At 60.6% G+C, this 21446-nt stretch overlaps 2 protein-coding genes and 1 non-coding gene across 6 annotated transcripts; all 3 read right to left on the bottom strand.

Annotated features, from left to right (window-relative positions):
• Positions 1-439: 439 nt before the first annotated feature.
• ELAPOR1 (endosome-lysosome associated apoptosis and autophagy regulator 1) lies at positions 440-16413 on the bottom strand. 4 transcript variants are annotated; one of them, XM_023941954.2, is made up of 22 exons: positions 12897-16413; positions 10674-10794; positions 9332-9524; positions 8034-8181; positions 7455-7535; positions 7102-7207; positions 6875-7024; positions 6446-6534; positions 6195-6372; positions 5454-5582; positions 5281-5371; positions 5084-5189; positions 4871-5008; positions 4526-4780; positions 3738-3911; positions 2794-2959; positions 2349-2451; positions 2177-2278; positions 1510-1636; positions 1263-1441; positions 1016-1181; positions 440-824 (listed from the first exon to the last, which is right to left on the bottom strand). In XM_023941954.2, the coding sequence occupies exons 1-22, from the start codon at positions 14328-14330 to the stop codon at positions 708-710; spliced, it is 4353 nt and encodes a 1450-aa protein (XP_023797722.2). In that variant the 5' UTR covers positions 14331-16413; the 3' UTR covers positions 440-707. The 4 variants fall into 4 exon arrangements, with proteins under 4 accessions (XP_023797722.2, XP_023797724.2, XP_023797723.2 ...); XM_023941956.2 differs by having other exon boundaries at positions 440-776; XM_023941955.2 differs by having other exon boundaries at positions 2355-2451.
• On the bottom strand, positions 16057-16361 carry LOC147649438 (small Cajal body-specific RNA 2). Its single transcript, XR_015279103.1, has one exon.
• A 1531-nt stretch (positions 16414-17944) lies between the features above and the next one.
• On the bottom strand, positions 17945-19705 carry TMEM167B (transmembrane protein 167B). Its single transcript, XM_023942181.2, has 3 exons — positions 19580-19705; positions 18897-19028; positions 17945-18580 (listed from the first exon to the last, which is right to left on the bottom strand). Exons 1-3 carry the CDS (start codon positions 19587-19589, stop codon positions 18498-18500), a joined length of 225 nt encoding a protein of 74 aa, XP_023797949.1. The 5' UTR covers positions 19590-19705; the 3' UTR covers positions 17945-18497.
• Between the last annotated feature and the right edge of the window lie 1741 nt (positions 19706-21446).

Raw genomic sequence — 21446 nt, 5'->3', positions numbered from 1 at the left:
GATCTCCTACTCGAGGACGCTTCGCACCCCAGTTGTTCATGGAAGTCCCAAGGGCCGCCCCGCACCCCTCTACAGCAACGCATGGCACGACTGTGGCTATCCATGGCACCACATGTCACCCCATGTGGCAAATTGACCCCATGTGGGTCAGTGGTGTGACAAACTCTCCTTTGGGGTCCCAGGGTCCTAGTGCCTCCACCCATGTGGGGGACCTTATATACCTTCCCTCATGAGGGGGAGTGCAGATGGAAGTCAAAGTGACGCTGCTCCCCTACCCCAACCCTACCCTACCCCACCCCTAGGCACCCACTCCCAGGTGTATGACACCCTGCGCACACCCCCACACCCTCCCCCCACCCATTTTGGGTGCCCACGCTCAGCTCCCCACACCCTATATGTGTCTCCCCGCCCCCATGTGCGCAAACACGCGGAGCCCTTATACAAACCCCACTCCTGTATTTGGCTTTTTTGGGTGCTCGGGATGGGGAGGACACGGGGGGTGCCGCGGGTGGGGACACACGTACAAAAGCCGTAACGAAGCTCCGGTCCGAAGCGGGTGCCTAAGGCCACGGTGGAGGCGCGGGGGGCTGGGCCGTGGGTACCCCCCTTCCCTTCACAGCTTCCCGGGGGTGGGGCGGCCGTGGTGCCCCTCTGCCCCATCGCCACTCTCGGGAAGGCTGGGGGATGCGAGGGTGCCCCCCGTCCTCTTACAGCTCCCGATCGGTGCTGCTGGATGAGGTCTTGAGCGGGACCGAGTCGAATCCATCCGGCATCCGCTGTGGGGTGGGGAAACTGAGGCCCGGAACCCTCCTGTGGTGGGGAAACTGAGGCCCGGAGCCCCCCGGGGTGGAAAACTGAGGCACGAAGCCCTTCTTTTCTTGGAGTGAGGAAACTGAGGCCCGGAGCCCCCCGGGGTGGGGATTTGAGGCACGGACCATCTTCATATCCCACCCCCACCATGGCTTGTCCGGTGGCTACTCCAGGCTTGTTTCCATTCCCCCACCCCACCCCTCACCTTGGCCGTCAGGGCTTTAAGCTTTCCAAAGAGTGACATTTCGGTGGCAAAGAGCAGCTCGTCCTCCGCGTCCTCCCCCTCCATGATGGCGCAGCTGTCGGGCGACGTCGCCTCGCTCTCCCGGGCCGCCGCGTCCATCACCAGCTTGGAATATTTGTATTCCAACCTGGGAATGCAGCCGGTGCCATCACCCCACCCGTGACAGTGCTGGCCCCCGTGTCCCCAAATCTCGCTGCCAATTGCTCACTTTTGAGTCTTTTTCCAGAAATAAGCGGCGAGCGCGGCCAGCAAGACGGCCACGCACGTCCCAGTGGAAATTCCCACTTTTAGCCAAAAATCCACGCTCCGGCACGCTTGGATCACCTGCGGCGGCAGGGCGTCCCCGCCGTGGCACAGCCGCGGCTCTCGCCACACGTAAGTGGTTTTCTGGAGGGAGGGAGAGAGGGTTCAGGGGCCGCGGGAGCCGCAGCCCAGCCCGGGACGCGGGGCGCTACCTGAACGCCGCCGATACAGGCGCCGACGATGGGGCGGTGGTGGGAGCTGGAGCAGCGGGGACACCCCTCGGCCGTCACCCACAGGAAATGGAAGGTGCAGCCGTCGCAGGTGCCCTCGGGGCATTTGCTGGGGAGGGACAAAAAAGGGAGGGCTCAGGTGGCGGCGACACCCCAAAGTGGGGAGTACAGCCAAGGTGACACCCCAGGGTCGGGACACCATGACAGCGGTATCCCCGAAGTGAAGCATCCCAAAGAAGTATCTACTCATGACAGGGGATCCCCAAACTTCCCCCGGGGTCTCCTTTGTTTCACTGCCAACCTGAGTACTCGCAGGGCGCCAGTGACACAGCCAGAATGACAGCTCAGGGTGAGGGACTCTGACACCGTGCCAGTGTCGTCCTCAAAGCACCACAGGGACACGCCCACCCATGACAGCAGGAGATGTTTGGGTCACTTTGGGAGTCCCCTAAGCCCCCCTCGGTGTCCCCAGTGTCCCATCCCCCCCACCTGGGGAACAGCCAAGGTGACACTTCACAGTGAGGGACACTGACACTGTGACAGTGGTGTCTCCAAAGAGAAGCACCCCTGGGAAGTGCCCTACCCTGACAGCAGGAAATGCTTGGGTCACCCGAAACCCCCCTCGGGGTCTCCAGTGTCCCCTCCCCACCTGGGGACAGCCAGGGTGCCAGTGCCGAGAAGCAGGGGATCACAGCGCAGGCGGATGGTGGTGGCCCGGCCACCACTGCAGGGCTGTGTCATGTCGTTGGACCTGCCAGGGGACAGGAGGGTTCAGGAGGACAGTGAGGGCACTGTGTGGGTGCCACCCCCCTGTCACCTGCCTGCACCTGAAGAAGAAGATGATGTCAGGCAGGTCAGGGTGGCCAGGGGGAAAGAGCTCTGGGGGAGACACGATGCTGTCCAGCACGGAGCTGGTGGTGACACCTGTGGGGAGAGAGGGGTGTCTCCAGTCCCAGTGTCCTTGTGCCACCAGAGTGTCCCAGTCCCACCAGGGTGTCTCAAGTCACACCATGGTGTCCCAGTCCCACTAGGGTGTCCCAGTACCACCAATGTGTCCCTCTGCAGTGCATCCCAATCCCACTGAGGCATACCAGTGACAATGTCTCAATCCCAAACAAGGCGCCCCTGTAGTGTCCCAGTCCCATAAGGGTGTATTTCAGTCCCATTGGGGTGTCCCTGTGCCACCAAGGTGTTCCAGTATCTGTCTCGCCCATGCGTCTCAGTGACCCCAGGATGTCCCTCCCTCCCACGCCCGCCCTTGCTCACCCAGCAGGTGGTCACCCAGGCTGACGGGCTGAGAAGACACAGCTGCACGGGCACCGGTGATGTCAGGGGGCACCAGAATGGCCTGGCACACGTAAGAGATGACTACACGGGCAGGGCCCCCCCGACCTGCTGTCACATTGTCAGCACATGAAGCCATCTTCCTGCCCTGTGAGGACACACATGATACACGTGTGGGGTGGAAATGTGTGTAAAAGGGACTGGCATTTGTGTGTGCAGGGCCATAGGTGTGCAGGTGTGGCTGCACAAGTGTCCACATGTGTCTGCATGTGTTCACACACGTCTGCACAACTGTGCAGAGGTGTGTGTGTGTGACTGTGCACCTGTGACTGCACAAGGGCATGTGCATGTATATGTGTGTGTAAATGTGTGTGCAGGTGTGACTGCATGTACACCTGTGTTTGCACACCTGCATGTCTGAATGTGTGTTTGCCTACATGTCCTTGTGTTTGCGTGACTACAAGCACATATGCACATGTGCCCATGTCTGTCCATCCCTATGCCCCCGTCCCACCCATGTGCCCAGGTGTGTGCCCGTATCATGCCACCTCATGCCCATGTGTGCATGTGTGTTCCTGAGACCGCCTGTGTGTGCCTGGATGTGCCCAATTGTGTTCCTGTGCTCACCCTCCTGAGTGCCCACCCATGTGCCCATGTTTGCACTCATGTGCTCATGCCCACCCACTTGCATTCCCACCTGTGGGCCTGTGAGCGCACACACACCCCTTGTGTGCTCATGTTTCCAGTTGTGTACCTGCGACCACCCACCCATGAGTCCAGGTGTGTTCCCATACATGTGTGCATCCTGCCCCTGTGTGCCCACTCTCCTGAGTGCCCACCCATGTGCCCGTGCTTGCACTTGTGTGTCTGTGCCCACCACTGGGTGTGTTCCCATGTGTGCGCGTGTTTGCCCACACAGGTCTCACCTGGTGCCCGCAGAGGCTCAGGCGGAAGTGGTGGCTGTAGCGCAGCCCCTTGGGGGTGAAGCTGGGCCCAGTGCCCACCCCGGCACCCATGCCCAGCGACGGGAACTCAAAGTGCAGCATCCGGCCTGGCAGTGCCAGTGCCAGGCTGCAGTTGTTGTAGCATAGCGATCGCAGCTGGGAACAGGGACAGGGGGCTCAGGGATGGCCATGCCACCCACTGGGGACACCCCTGTGGGGACTGTGGAGAGCTAACACCACCCCTCAGAGACAGCAAGGCCATGGTGGCACCCCCCCAAGGTCACCCACTGCCACCCACCAATGTCAGATACTGTTACCCATCTGGGGTGGTTGGGAGGGGCTGCATCTCACTGAGCAGAGCTTGGGGACCGGCATTAGCCACCCAGGATAAGACACTGTCACCCACCTTGTCACCCACCCAGGATGACCACAGGTGCTGGTGTCACCTCCCTGGAGATGGCCAAGGAGGGCAGGCATCACCCACCCAGGGTCAGGCACTGTCACTCACACTGTCACCCATCCTGTCACCCACCCAGAATAGCTGTAAGAGGCTGATGTCACCTCCGTGGGAACACAGTCTCATGCACTCAGGATGACTGGGGGGGGCTGGTGTCACCCACCCATGATTGTGTCACCCTCCTGGTGCTGGCCCGTGCTACCATCTGGGACATCCTGGGTGTAGGGGAGGCTGGTGTCACTCCTCTCAGGCCCATTTGCATCACCCATGGGGACACTTAGGGACACTTTGACCCCTTCCCACCCCCAGTCACCTGGTTGCTGTGTGTGCCAGGGCCACAGGGGTGGCAGGTGGGTGTCCCATCGGAGGGCTGACTCTGCAGGTAGGTGCCAGGTGGGCAGGGCTGGCAGCTGCCCGAGCTGAGGTCCACAGCACTGCCAGGGGAACACGGGGCACAGGATCCAGTGGGCTGTGGGGCACAGCGGCGGCAGAAGGAGGCCACCCCCCCCTGCACGTTGGTGACGTTGATGCTGTACAGCTTAGCCACATCACTGGTGAACCGCCGGCCCTGGCACCAAGAGCACCATCACCATCTGCCCCCCACCACCCCAAAGTGGGGGCCCCCCAGCCCTCCCAAAGCAGGGCCCCTGTCCCTCACTGCCTCATGGTAGGGGGTGCGCTGGAAGGCCCAGGTGAAGCTCATGGTCGCATTCTTCTCCACCAGGTAGGTGTAGGATTGTTTCCCTGTGGAGCCTGTCCATGTCTCTACCGGAGTGTTGGTGCGTGAATTGACACCCTGTGGGGACGAGGGAATGGTGGTACCACCCAAATTCACTGTGTCCCCCCTAAACTGCTGTGTCTCCCCACTCACCACCATAAAGTAGAGTTCACAGCCAACACTGCACAGCGTCTCGAAAACAAAGGTGATCCTGGCCACTTCCCTGCTCTCTGTGTCCTCTAGCACTGGGCTTGGAGGGCTGGGGACAGCGTGGGGACACTGCTAGCTCTGTCCCATGGCTGTGTCCCCCCTGCTCCCTGGGGACACCCTGGTGGTGGTCCCCACCTCACCTGAAGCCAGGGACTACCAGTGTGAGGATCATGAAGTCACTGTCAGAGGCTCCAGCTGCTGTGTAAATGTAGTCCCCAGCTACCTCCCAGCCTACAGGGATGCAGTGATGCTCAGAAGGGTCCCTGGCAGTCCTCCAGCAGGAGACAGGGAAGGGACAGCCCTCTTCCACTACCTGCAATGCCCTTGTACTCGAAGTTGATGCCGCTGAGCACAGTGGTCTCCATGTTGGGGGGCAGCACATTCCACCACTTGTACTCCAAGCCCAGCACTGGCTCAGTGCCCTCTGGGCAGCTCAGGCAGGCTGGGGACAGGAGGCAACAGCTCTGCACAGGGGTGGCACCCACCTCCCCCTCTGTCAGCTTGAGGTGCCCTGCTTACCCCTTGAGGCCAGTGATGGGGACAAGAGGGGACAGCCCTGCACTAGCTGCATGTGCCCAATGGTACCACATTCCCCTCCCTTCAGCTTAGGATGCCATGGTAAACACCTCTTGGGGACAATGATGGAGACAGGAGAGGACAGCTCTGTATTGAGATGGCACTCCCCTTGCCAGTTCCAGGGATCCCAGTTACTTCTTGGATGTTAATCTTGGACAGTAACTGGGATGTTCTTACTGGATATACAGGGACAGCCCTGCACCAGGGTGGTACCATCTCTCTCTCTGTCAGCTTGGGGTGCTGCCATCACTTAGGAACAATGATGGGGATAGGATGGGACAACCCTGCACTGAGGTGGCACTCACCTCCCCTGACAGCCCCAGGATCCCAGTTACTCCTTGGGGACAGTGCTGGGGGTGTCCTTATTGGAGCCATGGGGACAGGAGGAGACAACCCTGCACTGGAGTGGCACCCACCTTTCCCCGGGAGCCAGGGCTGCCCCAGTCACGCTTTGGGGACAATGACGGGGCCGCCTTACCGGAGCCGTTGGAGTAGGAGCCATAGGGACAGGGCTGGCAGGTGCTGCCATTGCCTTTGGCGAAGCCAGGGTTGCAGGGAGGGCACCGGGTCTTGATCCCCGAAGGTGGCAGCCGGGCTGCCTGCGGCAGCTCCTCGCTGCAGATCTTGGGCTCTGCCCACTTGTACATCAGCTGAGTCTGCCGGGGGAGCGGGTGAGCCTGGGGGGAAACCAGGGGACAGGGGGACCTCCCCGGGATACCCCCGTGTTACCTCCCCGCCGGCGTCGCAGGCCGTGTGGGTGTAGAAGAAATCCTTGTCCGTGCAGGGCGGGCGTGGCTTGCAGGACCCCGCGCCGGGCTCTGCCGAGGGGGGACACGGCGGTGGAGCCAGCACAGCCCGGGGGACCCCAGCGCTGTTCCCACAAGGCGGGGTGTCCTTATCTTCCCTCCCAGCCGAGGGGCAGTGGGTGCTCCCTACTCCCCACATCATCTCTCCCACCCCCAGGGCCACTCCTGCAGCGGGGACAAAGGGACACCTATGGGTGTTCCCCCTCACCAGCACAGGTGTCCGGTTTGTGAGGGGACCCAACACTGCTCCCAGCAGGGGATGGCAGGCCACCCCTGCTCCCCCTCCCTTTCCCAAGGTCACATACTAAAGGGACAGCTCTGGGAGCGGGGAGCCCCGGGTGTTCCCTCTCACCGGCGTAGGTGTCGGGGTCGCAGGGCTGGCAGGCGGTGGCCCCTTTGCCCGAGAAGGTGTCGGCGGGACAGGGCTGGCAGGCGCTGGAGCCGGCGGCGGGGGCGAAGGTGCCGGGCTTGCAGGGGAAGCACTCCGAAGTGAAGGCCACCCCTGGGAGTGGGAAGGGGCTCAGGTAGCGGGGAGCGGAGTGCGCGACACCCGACATCCCCCTTCCTGCCCCCACCCACCTGTAATGCCGATGTTCCTCACCAGCACCGGTTTAGGCACCTTGGACCAGACGGAGAAGGCGGTGGTCCGCCAGTACAGCACGTTGTTCCCGCGGCTCAGCTCCACCTGAGACAGGGATCCCACGGGATTGGGTAATCCCACTGCCAGGGATGGGTTTGGCAGCATGGGTGGGGGATCCCGCTGCTGAGGAGGGAGCTGATACCAGTGGAGGGGGTGTGGGGCACCCCCGCCTGTCACCACCCACGCCCCCTCCTCAGCCTCGTGGAGAATCTTCTTCCCACGGGGGGATAAAGAGACGCCGGGGCAGCACCGAGGGACCTCCCCCCGGTGTCACCTCCCACCGAACACTCACGCTGTGGAATTCCCAGCCCTTTTCTGTCGTTCGCATCCAGCGGGACTCCTCCGTCGTGGGCTGGCATTGGTCGTTCTGCACCTGCAGGGAGAGTGTCAGCGACCCCATATTCACAGGGACCCCACATGTCCCCAGGGACACCCCCCATGCTCCCAGGGACCTTCCCATGTTCCTGGGGACCCCTCCTCATGTCTCCATGGACCACTGCTGTCCCCATGTAGCTCCCCTTATGTCGCCAGGGTCCACTCTCATATCCCCAGGGACCCCTTCTTGTCTGCAAGGACCCCCACGATGTCCCCAGGGACCCCTCCCATATACCCAGGGTTCCCTTCCCCATGTCCCCAGAGAACCCTATCACATCACCAGAGATCCCCTCAGGGACTCCTCCCATGCCCCCAGGGACCCACTCAGGTCACAAGGGACCTCTCCCATGTACCTAGGGACCCCTTCATTCCATCTAGAACCCCCTTCCATATCCCAATGGACCCCTCCATCTCCCAAGATACCCCTCCCATACTCCCAAGGACCCTCCCATGTCCCAAGGGACCCACATCCTTCACCCTTGCCCCCATCACCCACGAAGAATTCAAAGACGATGCTGCTGTCAGGGTAGATGTACTCGAAGGTGACAGTCCCCGACTGCTTGAGGCTCACAGCATACATGAGGGTGGCTGTGCACTCATCCGTGTTGGAGGCTACGTAGTCCCCCAGTGGCACCCACGTTGACCTGGGGCAAGTGACATGGCCCCGAGGATCCTGTCACCACTCTCAACCCCACAGCAGGCAGGACAGGGATTGTAGGGACAGCTGGGAGGGTCCCCAGGAAACAAATGGGTGGCACAGGGGATTGGGGACAGCTTGGGGACATAGCAAGGTGTGGTGCCTAGACACATATCCCTGGAGAGAATCCCCTGGCCTGCTGAGAGCCATGTGGACTGCAAGGAGAAGAGAGTGGGGTCCCCCTGTTCTGGGAATGTGGCCGGATGAGGAACATGCTGCTGGAAGTAGGGAATGGCTGAGAGGGCATCAATGGTGCAGTGCAGTGGTGCCAGTAAAACTGAGGGTTTGGTGGTTGTTGGTACAGCTAGGAGGGTTTCATGGTTGTTGGTACAATTGGGAAGGTTCAGAGGCTGCCAGTACATCTGGGATAGTTTGGTGGTTGTTGGTATAACCAGGGCCTTTGGTGGCTGCTGGTACAACTGGGAGAGTTCAGAGGCTGTGGTAAAACCAGGAGGATTTGGTAGCTGCTGGTACAGCCATGAGGTCTCAGTGGTTGTTGGTACATTCAGGAAGGTTTAGAGGCTGCTAGTACAACCAGCTGGTGGGAAGTTCAGTGGCTGTAGAACAATTGGGAGGGCTTGGCAGCTGCTGATACAACTGAGAGGCCCTGATGGCTGTGGTTCAAGCAGGAGGGTTTGGTGGCTGCTGGTACAACCAGTTGGTGGGAGGTTTAATGGCTGTGGAACAACTGGGAGGGTCTGCTGGCTGCCAGCACAACCAAAAGAGCTCAGAGGTTGCCAGTGAGGATCAAAGGGCTGTGGTGGTAAATAAAGGCACTGGCTGCTGGCACAGGGGTGTGGAGACACCCCCATAGGTGCTGTGGGGATCTCCATGGGTGCTCCATTTCTGAGGAATGTTGATGTGGGGGTCTCATGGGGTTGGAACTTCTGGCAGGGGTAATGCTGCTGGGTGTTCCCTTGCTGTGACTAGGGTGTCCCTGTAATGCCCTGCTGGTGTCACCTCCCAGGGCAGGATGACAGAAGGGCGTTGGGGAAACCGGGCATTATGGATCACAGGGGTGTCACACCATCCTGCTTGCTTGCCCTGCACCCAGTCCTGCCATGCCAGGTATCACAGCCAGTGACACAGTGACTCACGCTGTGCAGTTCTCTGCCGCATCACCAAAGCCATCATCCACCTCCAGGTTGGTGGCCACGTTGGCAAAGCCATGGGGCACCTCGTCCCACTCATCGAAGCGGACACCAGTGCCCAGTGAGTAGGTGCCCGCAGCGCAGGGCCGGCATGTCTGTGTCTGCATCTCCAGGAACTCACCCGCCTTGCAGGAGAATGCTGCCAATGGAGACAGCAGCAGCTGTTGCTGCCTCCTGACAGAGAGGCACAGGGCGTGGAGGGTCATCCCCGATCCCCCTGGTACTGCTACAGCCTCAGCTCTGCATTTCCAAGTGCGCCCAGCTGGCGGAGGTGCTGAGATCCCCCATTCTGATCATTCCACATAGGCAACCCCTCCACCCATGAGTTTTGGTACTGACGCCCAGCTCTGCCCAATTCAGGCAGGATGTAACCCTCTGCCATGGAGCTGGGGCACCCCCAAGGTTTGGGGGTGTGTGTTTGGGATTCCCATCCTGCTCATCCCATCCTGGTGAGTAAGTTTGTGTGAGGGGAATTCTTATCTTGCTCATCCTATCCTGCTGCATGTGCAATGGGGAGATTTCCATCCAAGTGTGTGTGAGGGGACTCCCATGGCTCTCATTCAATTTGGTGACTCTGTGTGTGATTCCCATCCCATCCTCGTGCATATGTGTGTGTGATTTCCACGCCTCTTATCCCATCCTAGTGCCTGTGTGTGTGGGAGTCCCATCCCATCCCATCCCATCCCATCCCATCCCATCCCATCCCATCCCATCCCATCCCATCCCATCCCAGTATGTGTATGGGATTTCCATCTCTCTCATCCCATCCTGGTGAGTGAGTGTGAGAGGGGGATTCTCATCTTGCTCATCCTGTCCTGGTGCATGTGTGGGATGAGGGGATTTCCATCCCAGTGTGTGTGTGTGATTCCCATTCCTCTCATCCTTTTCATACATGACTGTATGTGGGATTCCCATCCATCCTAACCATGTGTGCATGTGATTCCCATCATCTCATCCAATCCCAGTGCTCGTGTATGTGATTCCCATCCCATGCTATTCTGGTGTGGTGTGTGATTTCCATCCCTTTCATCCCATCCCAGGGAGTCTGCATGTATGATTGCTATTCCATCCCATCCCAGTGTTTGTAGTTCTTCTGTTATCCCATTCCATCACAGGGGGATTCCAATCCCACTGATCCCTTTCCCCATCCTCCTGTCACTGCCTGCCCTGGAGCTGACAATGGCAGTGCTTGTCTCCCCGCTCTGTCCCTCCCCTCGCCCTCACTTCCCATCCCTGCCATTCCCACCCCCCAAACCTGACCCCATCCTTATCTTGGTCAGAATCTCACAGCACTCAGTGCCCCTGACAGGGTCGGGCAGGCCAGTGCAGAGTCCAGGCGTGTGTGGCACAGCCACCCTCCAGCGTGAGCCTGAGCTGTCACATGCTGTGTACTCGTAGTGGTACTCGGACTGCAGGAGACAGAGAGGGAACATGGAGGGAAGCTGCAGCACTGAGACCTCCTGGGCTGCCCTCACACACCCTGTGTTCCCTGAGAGGGGATACCCGCTGGCCACTGGGTCCGGCTGTGTCTTGAAGGGATGGTTTTGGGTTAAGGTGTGACAATGTCCTGCAGTGCACAAGGCCTGGTGAGGGGAGCTTGGGAGGATGCTCAGGGTGGGGGAATACTGGAGTAGGGGGGAGTTCAGTGTGGAAGGGATGCTGGGAAATGGGGGTGGTTTGGGTGGGAGATGCTCTAGATTGAGGGGAGATGGGGGCCAGGAGGATGTTCAGAGTGTGGGAGTATTGTGGTGGGGCAGAGGTCAGTATGGGAGGATGCTGGGAAATGGGGGTGCTGTGGGTGGGGGGATGATCTGGCTGGGGTTACCCAGGAGCAGCAACAGCCCTGCACCCCCTCCCTGGTGTGGGGGTGAACTCCTGCGTCCCCTCCATGTTCCTGGGAGCACATGGCACTGTCACATCCCTCCGTGTGCCTTGCTGTGGCCATGACATACTTTGCTCATCATCATGTGGCACAACCTGGATACAGGCTGGGAGCACCCCGGACATAGGCAGGGAAAGCAGGGGGGACTAGGGGGAACCAGGAAGTGCTGAGGACAGCAGGGGGAACATAACCCCCCCCCAATCCTGCCAGCTGTTCCAAGCTGGGACTGGCTTAAGGCTGGCAGGGTGACACTAGGGACAGATGGCATGGGCAGGGTGAAGGCCACATCTGGTGGTGGTGTTGGGGGTACAGGTGAGCTCCCCACCCTCCCCTCAGCAGCTCTGGGGTGTCAGAGCCTGTGCTGTGGCTCCATGCTCCCAGCAGCTGCTGGAGCGTGGCAGGTTGATAAGAAAACAGCTGCTTTGATGTTCCCGTCAGCTGGAAATGCAACAATGGTGGGGGAAGAGGGGGTTGGGGGGTGTGAAGGGGAAAGAGGGATTGGAGAGGTAAAAGGGGAGTGGAGAAGGAAAAGTGGGGACAGAGAGAGGCCTGCAACACACCCTGCCCAGGTACAGGCAGCATGGAGCGCCCTGGGCCCTCAGATGGAGACACAGAGGAAGGTCCCCACCACCCCAGGGGTACCCAGAGGGTCACCCCAACTTTCAGCAGCTCCAAACTATCTCATTGCTCTCAGTCCCGAGGGATTCCCTTGGGGAGAGGGTATTTTTTCTCTCTTCCTAAAGTTTTTAGATTTTTATTAAATCTACATAAATTGACCTAATTCAGCCTCAGGGTGGCTCTGGAGGTGGAGGGCACCCCAAACTGACACTGTCACTCTGCTCTGACCAGGGGAGGGAGAAGGGCTGTCCCTAATGAAGGACAGGGGACACCCCCTCTGAGGGATTGATCACCCTTGGGGCAGGTGCCAGCCCCAGTCTATTGTTCCAGCTCTGGATCGTGGAACATGGACACAAATAATTGGATCACAGAAGGAAAAAAAAAAAAAAAAAAAAAAAAATCTTGGCCCAGATTAAAAGCAGCTGCAGGTCTGAGGAAGGGGGAGGAAAATGGAAGGGGGGAGGACAAGATGGACAACGCAGGGAGGGCATTTGGGGGGTTCACCCACTGTCCCCAAGGTGGACAGGTCTTCGTGAGTGACAGTTTTTCTCACAGGATACTTTGGCCACCGTGTGCTGGGCTGGGAACGGGAGATGGCCATTGGGATTGTCCCCCCGCTCCTTCTCATCGCCCCAGCAGCACTCAGGGAGGGTTTGGAGAGACCCCAGTGTGTCTGAGGGCTAGGGATTTGGGGACGATGATGGGATGACGCCAGCTGGGGTCCCCAAGGAGACCATCGGGGACTGGCCGAACCCCTGGGAGCAAAGCCCCCTCCCCGAGCCCACAGGAGATCTGCCAGTCCCTCCTTGCTATAGGAGACACCCCACCCCCGGTGCCACCGGGACCCCCGACCTGTCCCCTCCTTGTCCCCCCCATCCTATAGGGAGCGGCCTCCCCGTGCTCCGGGATTCCGTTTCATCTCCGGGGTGTGTGTGGGGAATTTGGGGGTGGTGGTAGTGGTGCTGGTGTGTTACCGGTTACCCCTCCCCCAGCCATTCCCGGTGCCGGTACCTCCTTGCAGACATGTAGCTGTTCCCCGGTGCGTCCCGGTGACACGGTGACAGCCAGACAAAGCGCCAGTGGCATCCACCGGGCTCCGGTACCGGCCATGGCGGCGGCAACGGCGGCAGCAACGGCGGCAGCTCGGCCGGTGCGAGCCCCGGCGCCGCGGCCCCGCCCCCGCCAACGGCCCGGCCTCCGCGCACCTGCCGCCACCTGCCCCCGCCCCCGGGAACGGCACCGGGAACAGAACCCCGGGGAACGGCACCGGGCATCGCCCCCGGGAACGGCACCGGGAACAGAACTCCCGGGAATGGCACCGGGAACAGAACCCCGGGGAACGGCACCGGGCATCGCCCCCGGGAACGGCACCGGGAACAGAACCCCCGGGAACGGCACCGGGCATCGCCTCCGGGAACCGGAATAGGCACCGGGAACAGAACTCCCGGGAACGGCACCGGGAACAGAACCCCGGGGAACGGCACCGGGAACAGAACCTCGGGGAACGGTAGCCGGCATCGCCCCCGGGAACGGCACCGGGAACAGAACCCCCGGGAATGGCACCGGGAACAGAACCCCGGGGAACGGCACCGGGAACAGAACCCCGGGGAACGGAACCTCGGGGAACGGCACCGGGAAGAGAACCTCGGGGAACGGTAGCCGGCATCGCCCCCGGGAACGGCACCGGGAACAGAACCCCCGGGAACGGCAGCCGGCATCGCCTCCGGGAACCGGAATAGGCACCGGGAACAGAACCCCCGGGAACGGCACCGGGCATCGCCCCCGGGAACGGCACCGGGAACAGAACCCCTGGGAACGGCACCGGGCATCGCCCCCGGGAACGGCACCGGGAACAGAACCCCCGGGAATGGCACCGGGAACAGAACCCCGGGGAACGGAACCTCGGGGAACGGCACCGGGAAGAGAACCTCGGGGAACGGTAGCCGGCATCGCCCCCGGGAACGGCACCGGGAACAGAACCCCCGGGAACGGCAGCCGGCATCGCCTCCGGGAACCGGAATAGGCACCGGGAACAGAACCCCCGGGAACGGCACCGGGCATCGCCCCCGGGAACGGCACCGGGAACAGAACCCCTGGGAACGGCACCGGGCATCGCCCCCGGGAACGGCACCGGGAACAGAACCCCTGGGAACGGCTCGGGGCATCACCCCAGGGAACGGGAACAGGCATCAGTCGATCATGAATAGAATCCCCTGGAACGGCAGCCGGCATCGCCTCCGGGGACGCTTGCCGTGAGAACGGCACCAGGAGTCGGCATCGAGAATGCTGTTCATGGGAATGGCACCGCGCATCCGTGTCGGGAGTAGAGACACGTCCCAGGAACGGCACGCCCAAGGTTATACCCAGGAATGGAGCTGGGAACAGGACTCCGGGAATGGTATCCTGGGATTGGTGCTGGGCAGCGGCATCGTGCGTGTTATCCATGAGAACGGCACCATCATCCTTGGGAGTGTATCCCCGGAAACGGGACTGGAAATGTAATTCCCGGAATGTGTTCCCGGGAACGGCATGGGGAACTTATCCCTGGGAACGGAATTGGGAATGTTGTTCCAGGAACAGCACACGGACCGTCTTGGGGCATCACGTCCCCGCCTCCCCGCCCTGGGAACAGCCCCTCCTCTCGACCCCCGGGACTGGGGTAGGATCGGGACACTGAGAGGTGGAGTCCTGCAGCCCGGAGCCACCTCTACCCCACCGGGGACTGTGTCCCACCCGTGTGCCCCCCAGGCCATATCCTGACGGAGCCGGACAAGCCCCACTGCACTGGGGACAGGACATGGGGGACACGAGGGACATAGGGGGTACAGGGGATATAGGAACACGGAGGAACACAGGAACATCAGGGACACTGGGTACAGAGCTGATACAGGTATACAGGAGGAGGGGGGGGACACAGAACAAGGGAAATACAGGGGATATGAGTGAATGGGGGACACAGAGTGACACAGGAATGGGAATATATAGGAACACAGGGACACGGAGGACACAGTTGATATGGTGACACAGGGAGATGGGGAACACAGCCATATGAGGGCCACAGTCTCAAGAGGACATGGCAGACAGAATTGCTAAGGTGACACAGAGGTCCCAACTGTGGTGGCACACGGTCACCCTGTGGGTTGGGAGACACTAATGACACTTGTCCATCTGTGGTAACACAGGGATGCCAGCAAGTACCACAGGCATGGGGGACACAGCAACAGGAAGGGATCATGCCTGTCCCCATGGCAGCATGGGGATAACCCCATGCCTACTGTGGACAGCTGGAGACAGTGGCATGGGGTGGCCATGCCCCACAGCATCTGCAGTGTCACCTTGGTAGATGAAGCCTACCAGGCACCATTAAGCTGGTGACCTCCTCTCAGGGTGTCCCCAGAGCAGGGCCACCATCAGCAGCCACCACAGCTGCTTCTCCCAGTAATGCTGGAACCACTGCTGTCCCCTAATCACTACCACACCGTTGTCACCACCACAGCTGTCCCCTTTTCACCTTTATGGCTGTCTTCTCATACCCATCCTCTTGTCACCACTGTAGCCACCCATTTGTCACCCTACTGTCCCCTTGTAATGACCAGAGCCAATCCACCACCAGAGCTGTCCTGTTATCACCATGGCCATCCTCTCCTTAACAGCACAGCTGTACTCATCTCCATCATGGCTGTCCCCTGGTTACCATTACAGCTTTGTCAGCACCATGGCTGTCCCTCTTGTTACCACAGCCACCTCCCAGTCACCACCGTGTCGTCCCCTTTTTGCCATCCTCATCACCACCATTACCATACACCCCCAATAAAACACAGAGGCCATGCTTGTGGTGTCACACTCAACGTGTTTCATGGAGCTCGTAGGTCTCTTGAGAGTCCTCAGTGCCCTGCAGGGCTAGCAGGGTCCGTGCCCAGCTGACACGGGTGCCACGGTGCAAACACAGCCCCGTGCACGGCCTTTGTGCCGCACACAGCTGCAGGGTGTGCTGAATGACCTCCAGCCCGGCAGGGAGCGTGCAGGGCCCCGCAAGGCTGGCACAGACCCCTGCGGAGCCCGCACGGAGCTCGGTGCGTAGCCCGCTTCCCGCCTCCCCACGTGGCCCCGTTTCGTCTCCCGCCGCTGTCGGGGCCGGCTCGGTGGCGGCCCCGGGGCCGCAGACGTGGGCACGGGTCAGAATCGCAGGGCGCTCAGCGGCCGTGGCCTCGCCTATCTGATCGACTCATCCCGCCCGGCCCAGCCGCACAGCGCCCGGGGGCTTCGCGGCGCTTTCTTCTCACCTCGGCCCGGCGGGGCCCGGCCGATCGAATAAGATCAACGTGTAGGGAGGGAGGGAGGGTGGCGCCTCACACACACCGATCACTCACTCACTCACTCACTCACTCACTCACTCACTCACTCACTCACTCACTCACTCACTCACTCACTCACTCACTCACTCACTCACTCACTCACTCACTCACTCACTCACTCACTCACTCACTCACTCACTCACTCACTCACTCACTCACCAACCACCACCCGCCACTTCCGCTCCTGCCCGTTATATAGCGCAGCCGCGCGGAGCACGACGGGAAGGCAGCGCGGCGCTCTCCTGCGCCCCCGGCCGGCCGGAGGAGCGCCCTGCACACACACGGCACAGCGATGTGAGCCAGGCGGGGCCGGGGTACACACAGACACGGTACAGCGATGTGCACACACGCACACACGGTACAGCGATCTGCACACACACGGTACAGCGATGTGCACACACGCACACACGGTACAGCGATCTGCACACACACACACACGGTACAGTGATCTGCATCGCACACGGTACAGCGATCTGCACACACACACACACCGCACAGCGATCTGCACACACACACACGGTACAGCGATCTGCACACACACACACGGTACAGCGATCTGCACACACACACACACGGTACAGCGATCTGCACACGCACACACACCGCACAGCGATCTGCACACACACACACGGTACAGCGATGTGCACACACACACACAGACACGGTACAGCGATGTGCACACACACACACCGCACAGCGATCTGCACACACACACACCGCACAGCGATCTGCACACACACACACGGTACAGCGATGTGCACACACACACACCGCACAGCGATGTGCACACACACACACCGCACAGCGATCTGCACACACACACACGGTACAGCGATCTGCACACACACACACGGTACAGCGATCTGCACACACACACACACCGCACAGCGATCTGCACACACACACACCGCACAGCGATCTGCACACACACACACGGTACAGCGATCTGCACACACACACACACCGCACAGCGATCTGCACACACACACACACCGCACAGCGATCTGCACACACACACACTGCACAGCGATCTGCACACACACACACGGTACAGCGATCTGCACACACACACACGGTACAGCGATCTGCACACACACACACGGTACAGCGATCTGCACACACACACCCCGCACAGCGATCTGCACACACACACACCGCACAGCGATCTGCACACACACACACGGTACAGCGATCTGCACACGCACAAACGGTACAGCGATCTGCACACACACACACGGTACAGCGATCTGCACACACACACACCGCACAGCGATCTGCACACACACACACCACACAGCGATCTGCACACACACACACACGGTACAGCGATCTGCACACGCACACACACCGCACAGCGATCTGCATCACGGCTCCGGGGCACACACACCGCACAGCCATGGGCGCCAGGTGGGGCCCGGCACACTCACTTGGGGGAGGACGCAGCCCCCCGTGCCCCTCACTGAGGGGTTGCTCCTGGCCTCAGAGAGCTGGATGAACCGGGCCAGGAGGCTCCACTCAGAAATTCACAACCCCACAGCCCTTCCACTTTATTTGCACAAATCCTCCCCACCCCAGGATGCCTGTATCTAGTGGAGCCCTCCACCCCATAGGAGACAGCCTCCTCACACACTCCAAAACAGGTGTCCAACCCCTCCAAAACACCTCTGCAGGCCCCCCAACCCCACAGTACCCCCAGGCCAGCACTGCCACAGAGGAACCCCCACTTTATTTGCATGTGGTGGTCCAATATTTACAACCCGGGGGGGCCACCAACCCCCTGCTGCAGAATGAGACCCCCCAGAGGACTCCCCACGCTACAGGAGCATAGGAAGATCCCATGTATGAGCAGGGCTTTGCCTGGCCCCCACAGCCTGCCGTGATCCCACCAGGACCCTGCTCGGCATCAAGAGAAGGGGCTCACTGGGCAGAGCTGGATTCCCCAGTCTTGGGGGTCCCTTCACCCACTTCTCTACAGAATTCATGGGAAATCCTTTTCCAATAGTCAAAAGGTGCCCCGTTGCCCCCACAGTTGCCGTCGGTGGGCCATGATGGTCCATGGGTTGCCACACGCAGGATCCAGGTTGCTGCCAGGGGCAGGATCAGGGGTGGTTCAGGGTCAGTACCAGGGTCTCCACGGTCAGAAAAAGGGTGTCTGGTTGGTACTGGGACCCTGGGGTCAGTACTGGGGTCTCTCATTCATACTGGGGTCTTCAGAATCAGTCACAGGATCTCTAGTCAGTCCCAGGTCCCCATGTGGTCACTTTCCCACAAGAACGTAGAAGGCCATGAGAAGACAGGACACAGATACAGCCACGTGCAGGCGTGTCCCAATCACAGCAGCTGTGGGTGGGACAGGGTGGGGTGAGGCCCCATGTCCCCATTCCAGATCCATCCTGAACTCCGGTGCACCCCTCCCAGGCCTTATGTTCCCATCCCAAACCCCACTACTCCCATTCCAAATCCCTGTGTCCCCATCCCAGACCCCAAAATTCCCATCCCAGGATCCAGTGTTCCCATCCTGGACCCAATGCCCCTGTCCCAGACCCGACCACAGTGATTCCAGTATCTCCATCCTATACCCCAGTGTTCCAAGTGTCCCCATCCCAGTGTTCCCAGCACCACCGTGCCATATCCCAGCGTCCCCAGTGTCCCTCACCCTTGTGGCAGACTCCCCAGACCCCCCTGCGCTCGGACAGGAGCCAGGTGCGCAGTCGGGGCACCTTCCGCAGGTACGCACAAGTGCAAACCAGTAGCAGCCCGAACACCAGGAGCCCGTCCAGGGAGTAAACTGCGGGGAGGTCGGTCAGGGAGGGGTCAGGGGACACTCCGGGCCTCTGCCTAACTCCCCTCCAAGGGGACCCCCACATCCATGTGAACAACCTCCCATCTCTGCCCCTATGAGGGGATGCTGACTTCCCACGATCCCCCTGAAAAGGGACACAGACTTCCCGGTATCCCCACCGAAGGCACCCAAAACTTCCAGTACCCCGCCCCCAAAGGAACGCAGTCTCCCATTCGCCTCCCAAAAGCTCCTCCCAGCCAGCCCCACCTCCCCCGCCGCCCGCCGGTACCCGAGTGCTCCCCCCACCGCCCCATTAGCCCCCCGCCTTCGGAACCCCAAAATCCCCCGCACCCCCCGCTGTTCTTTGAGGCCCCGGACCTGCTCGGACTCCCCGGCCCGTCCATTCCCCAGTTACCACCACCAGTCATGGCGGCCCCTAAACCCACCCGTCCGCCCGCAGCCCCTCGTTCCCCTATTCCCAACATTGGTTATGCCGGCCCCAGGTTCTCTCCAGGCCGCCCTCGGTTCCCCTTCACCCTCAGGCCCCCCGTTCCCACCGTTGGTCATGGTGGCCCCGGACCCGCCCCGGGCCCCTGCGGCGCCAACGCGACAGCGGAAGAGGGCGGCAAGCACGGCCAGCCGAGCACCGACGCGGATCTTGAGGAGCAGGCGGCCCCAATCGAGCGCCTATTGGGGAGGTGTGTATGGCGCACTAGTGCCCGCCCAGCAGCGCCAGTAACCCGAGCCCTGCCAACGCCGGGGACACCAGGAGCTGACTGTGCGCTCAGCCGTGTGTGACCAGTCGCCAACTCAGTCCCCCAGTAACCCCTCAGTTTTACAAACGAGGAGTGCACCCAGTCCCCATTCCAGTCCTCCCAATAATCCACCACTATTCCCAGGAATCCTCGGTCCTCCCAGTGTCCCAGTACCACCCAAGTGCAACCAGTCCTCAGAGAGTTCCAGTCCTCCCAGTTACCCACAGTGCAATCTGACCCCCAGGTCCTCCTGTAACTCCCAGTCTCCTAAAGCCCCCTCTCCAAGCACCCAATCCCCATCCCAGCCCTTCCAGTGACTGCCAGCTCTCCCCAGTAACCCCAGGTCTCCCGATAAACCCCAGTTCCCAGTGGCATCATGTGCCACCCAGTCCCCATCCCAGTATCCCCCATAAGCCTCCAACAGACACCCAATGCACCCAGTAACTCCCTTTACCTCCCATCACACCCAGTGCATCCAGTCCTCAGCCCAGGAACCCTCAGCTCCCACAGTAACCCACATAATCCAGTGTTCCCAGTGCTCACAGCAATCCCCAAGGTTCTCAGTGCTCACCACGGGTCCCTGTGTTTCCAGTGTTGCCAGCAGACCCCAGTGCCACAAATTGTCCCGGTCTTCCCAGCCACTCCAGCACCCCAAGTGTTCCCATTGCCTTCAGTGGCCCCAGCACCCCCAACAGTGGTCCTGGTGCCTCCAGCAGTCCCCAGTGCTCCCAGCAAACCCCATGTTCCTAGTATACCATGTTCCCTGTGCCCTCAGTCAACCTAGTGCTCTCCAAGTGAGTCTGATGCTCCCAGTGTTCCCTGTGCCCCCAGCAGACTCCAGTGCATGTCCTCTGGTGTTCAGCCTGAACATCCATCCATCCATCCATCCATCCATCCATCCATCCATCCATCCATCCAGCTACGTATCCATGTCCTTCCCTGGGAACAGCCAAGTGCTAATCAGACTGTTGGGCTGAGTGATATCCAGGAACTTGAGGAGTGTCCAAAGAAAGCTGGATGGGGTGGACAAGGGTCAAAGGATGGTCAGCAGTGACCAGGTCATGGTGACAGTTGAGGAAATACCGGTGTCAGGAGACAGCCAGGTCATGGGGAGGGCTGGGGGAATCTGAACCAGGCCCATGGCTGCCCCTCCTGCAGCATGAGCAGGAGGTGGCTGGGCCAGAGCCAGACCCTTGTCCCAAGTTCCTGTAGGTGTGGAACAGCCTGCAGAAGATGAAGCTGGCAGAGGCAGGTGCCCAGCAGACATGAGTCAAAGCCAACCCAGCAGAGCTCCCTGAGCCCTGCAACACACAGTAGGCTGCCCCCATCCCCAGCACATCCTGGCACTGGGAACAGCACCTGGCACTGCCATTCTGAGTGAGCTTGTGCTAGGGGGTGAGTACTGGAGCCTTGGTGTCTCTGTGCCACTGACAGCCAGGGTTCCAGGGCTGGAAGAAGCTGGTAATACCAGGGCAGTGCCAGGGGTGATACAGGGGATGCAGGCAACACTCTCTCCTGGCCTGCACCTGCCCTGGCTCCATGAACCAGAAAACAATCAAATAAAGTATTTTATCTGTTTTTCTTGATGGAAATGGGACAGAGACAGGGATGGGGTGGCATTGCCTTGGGCTGACGCTGCATGGTGGGAATGGAGGGTGGTCATGGTGGC

Source organism: Cyanistes caeruleus, chromosome 24 (assembly GCF_971803275.1).
Source record: "Cyanistes caeruleus chromosome 24, bCyaCae1.hap1.1, whole genome shotgun sequence".
Lineage (NCBI taxonomy): Eukaryota > Metazoa > Chordata > Aves > Passeriformes > Paridae > Cyanistes > Cyanistes caeruleus.
This window is presented reverse-complemented; position numbering and strand designations above follow the sequence as displayed.

Bases quoted from the DNA above. Each gene is read 5' to 3' on its own strand.
- ELAPOR1 (XM_023941954.2), bottom strand. From the start codon at position 14,330: ATGGATAACACGCACGATGCCGCTGCCCAGCACCAATCCCAGGATACC. The intron at 4,781-4,870 runs GTGAGGGACAGG...TCTTGGTGCCAG, and splicing joins GCACCCCCTACCATGAGGCA to GGCCGGCGGTTCACCAGTGA. The intron at 825-1,015 runs GTGAGGGGTGGG...TCCGGGCCTCAG, and splicing joins TTAAAGCCCTGACGGCCAAG to TTTCCCCACCACAGGAGGGT.
- TMEM167B (XM_023942181.2), bottom strand. The intron at 18,581-18,896 runs GTGAGGGACACT...TCCCACCCACAG, and splicing joins CTGGGGAGTCTGCCACAAGG to CTGCTGTGATTGGGACACGC.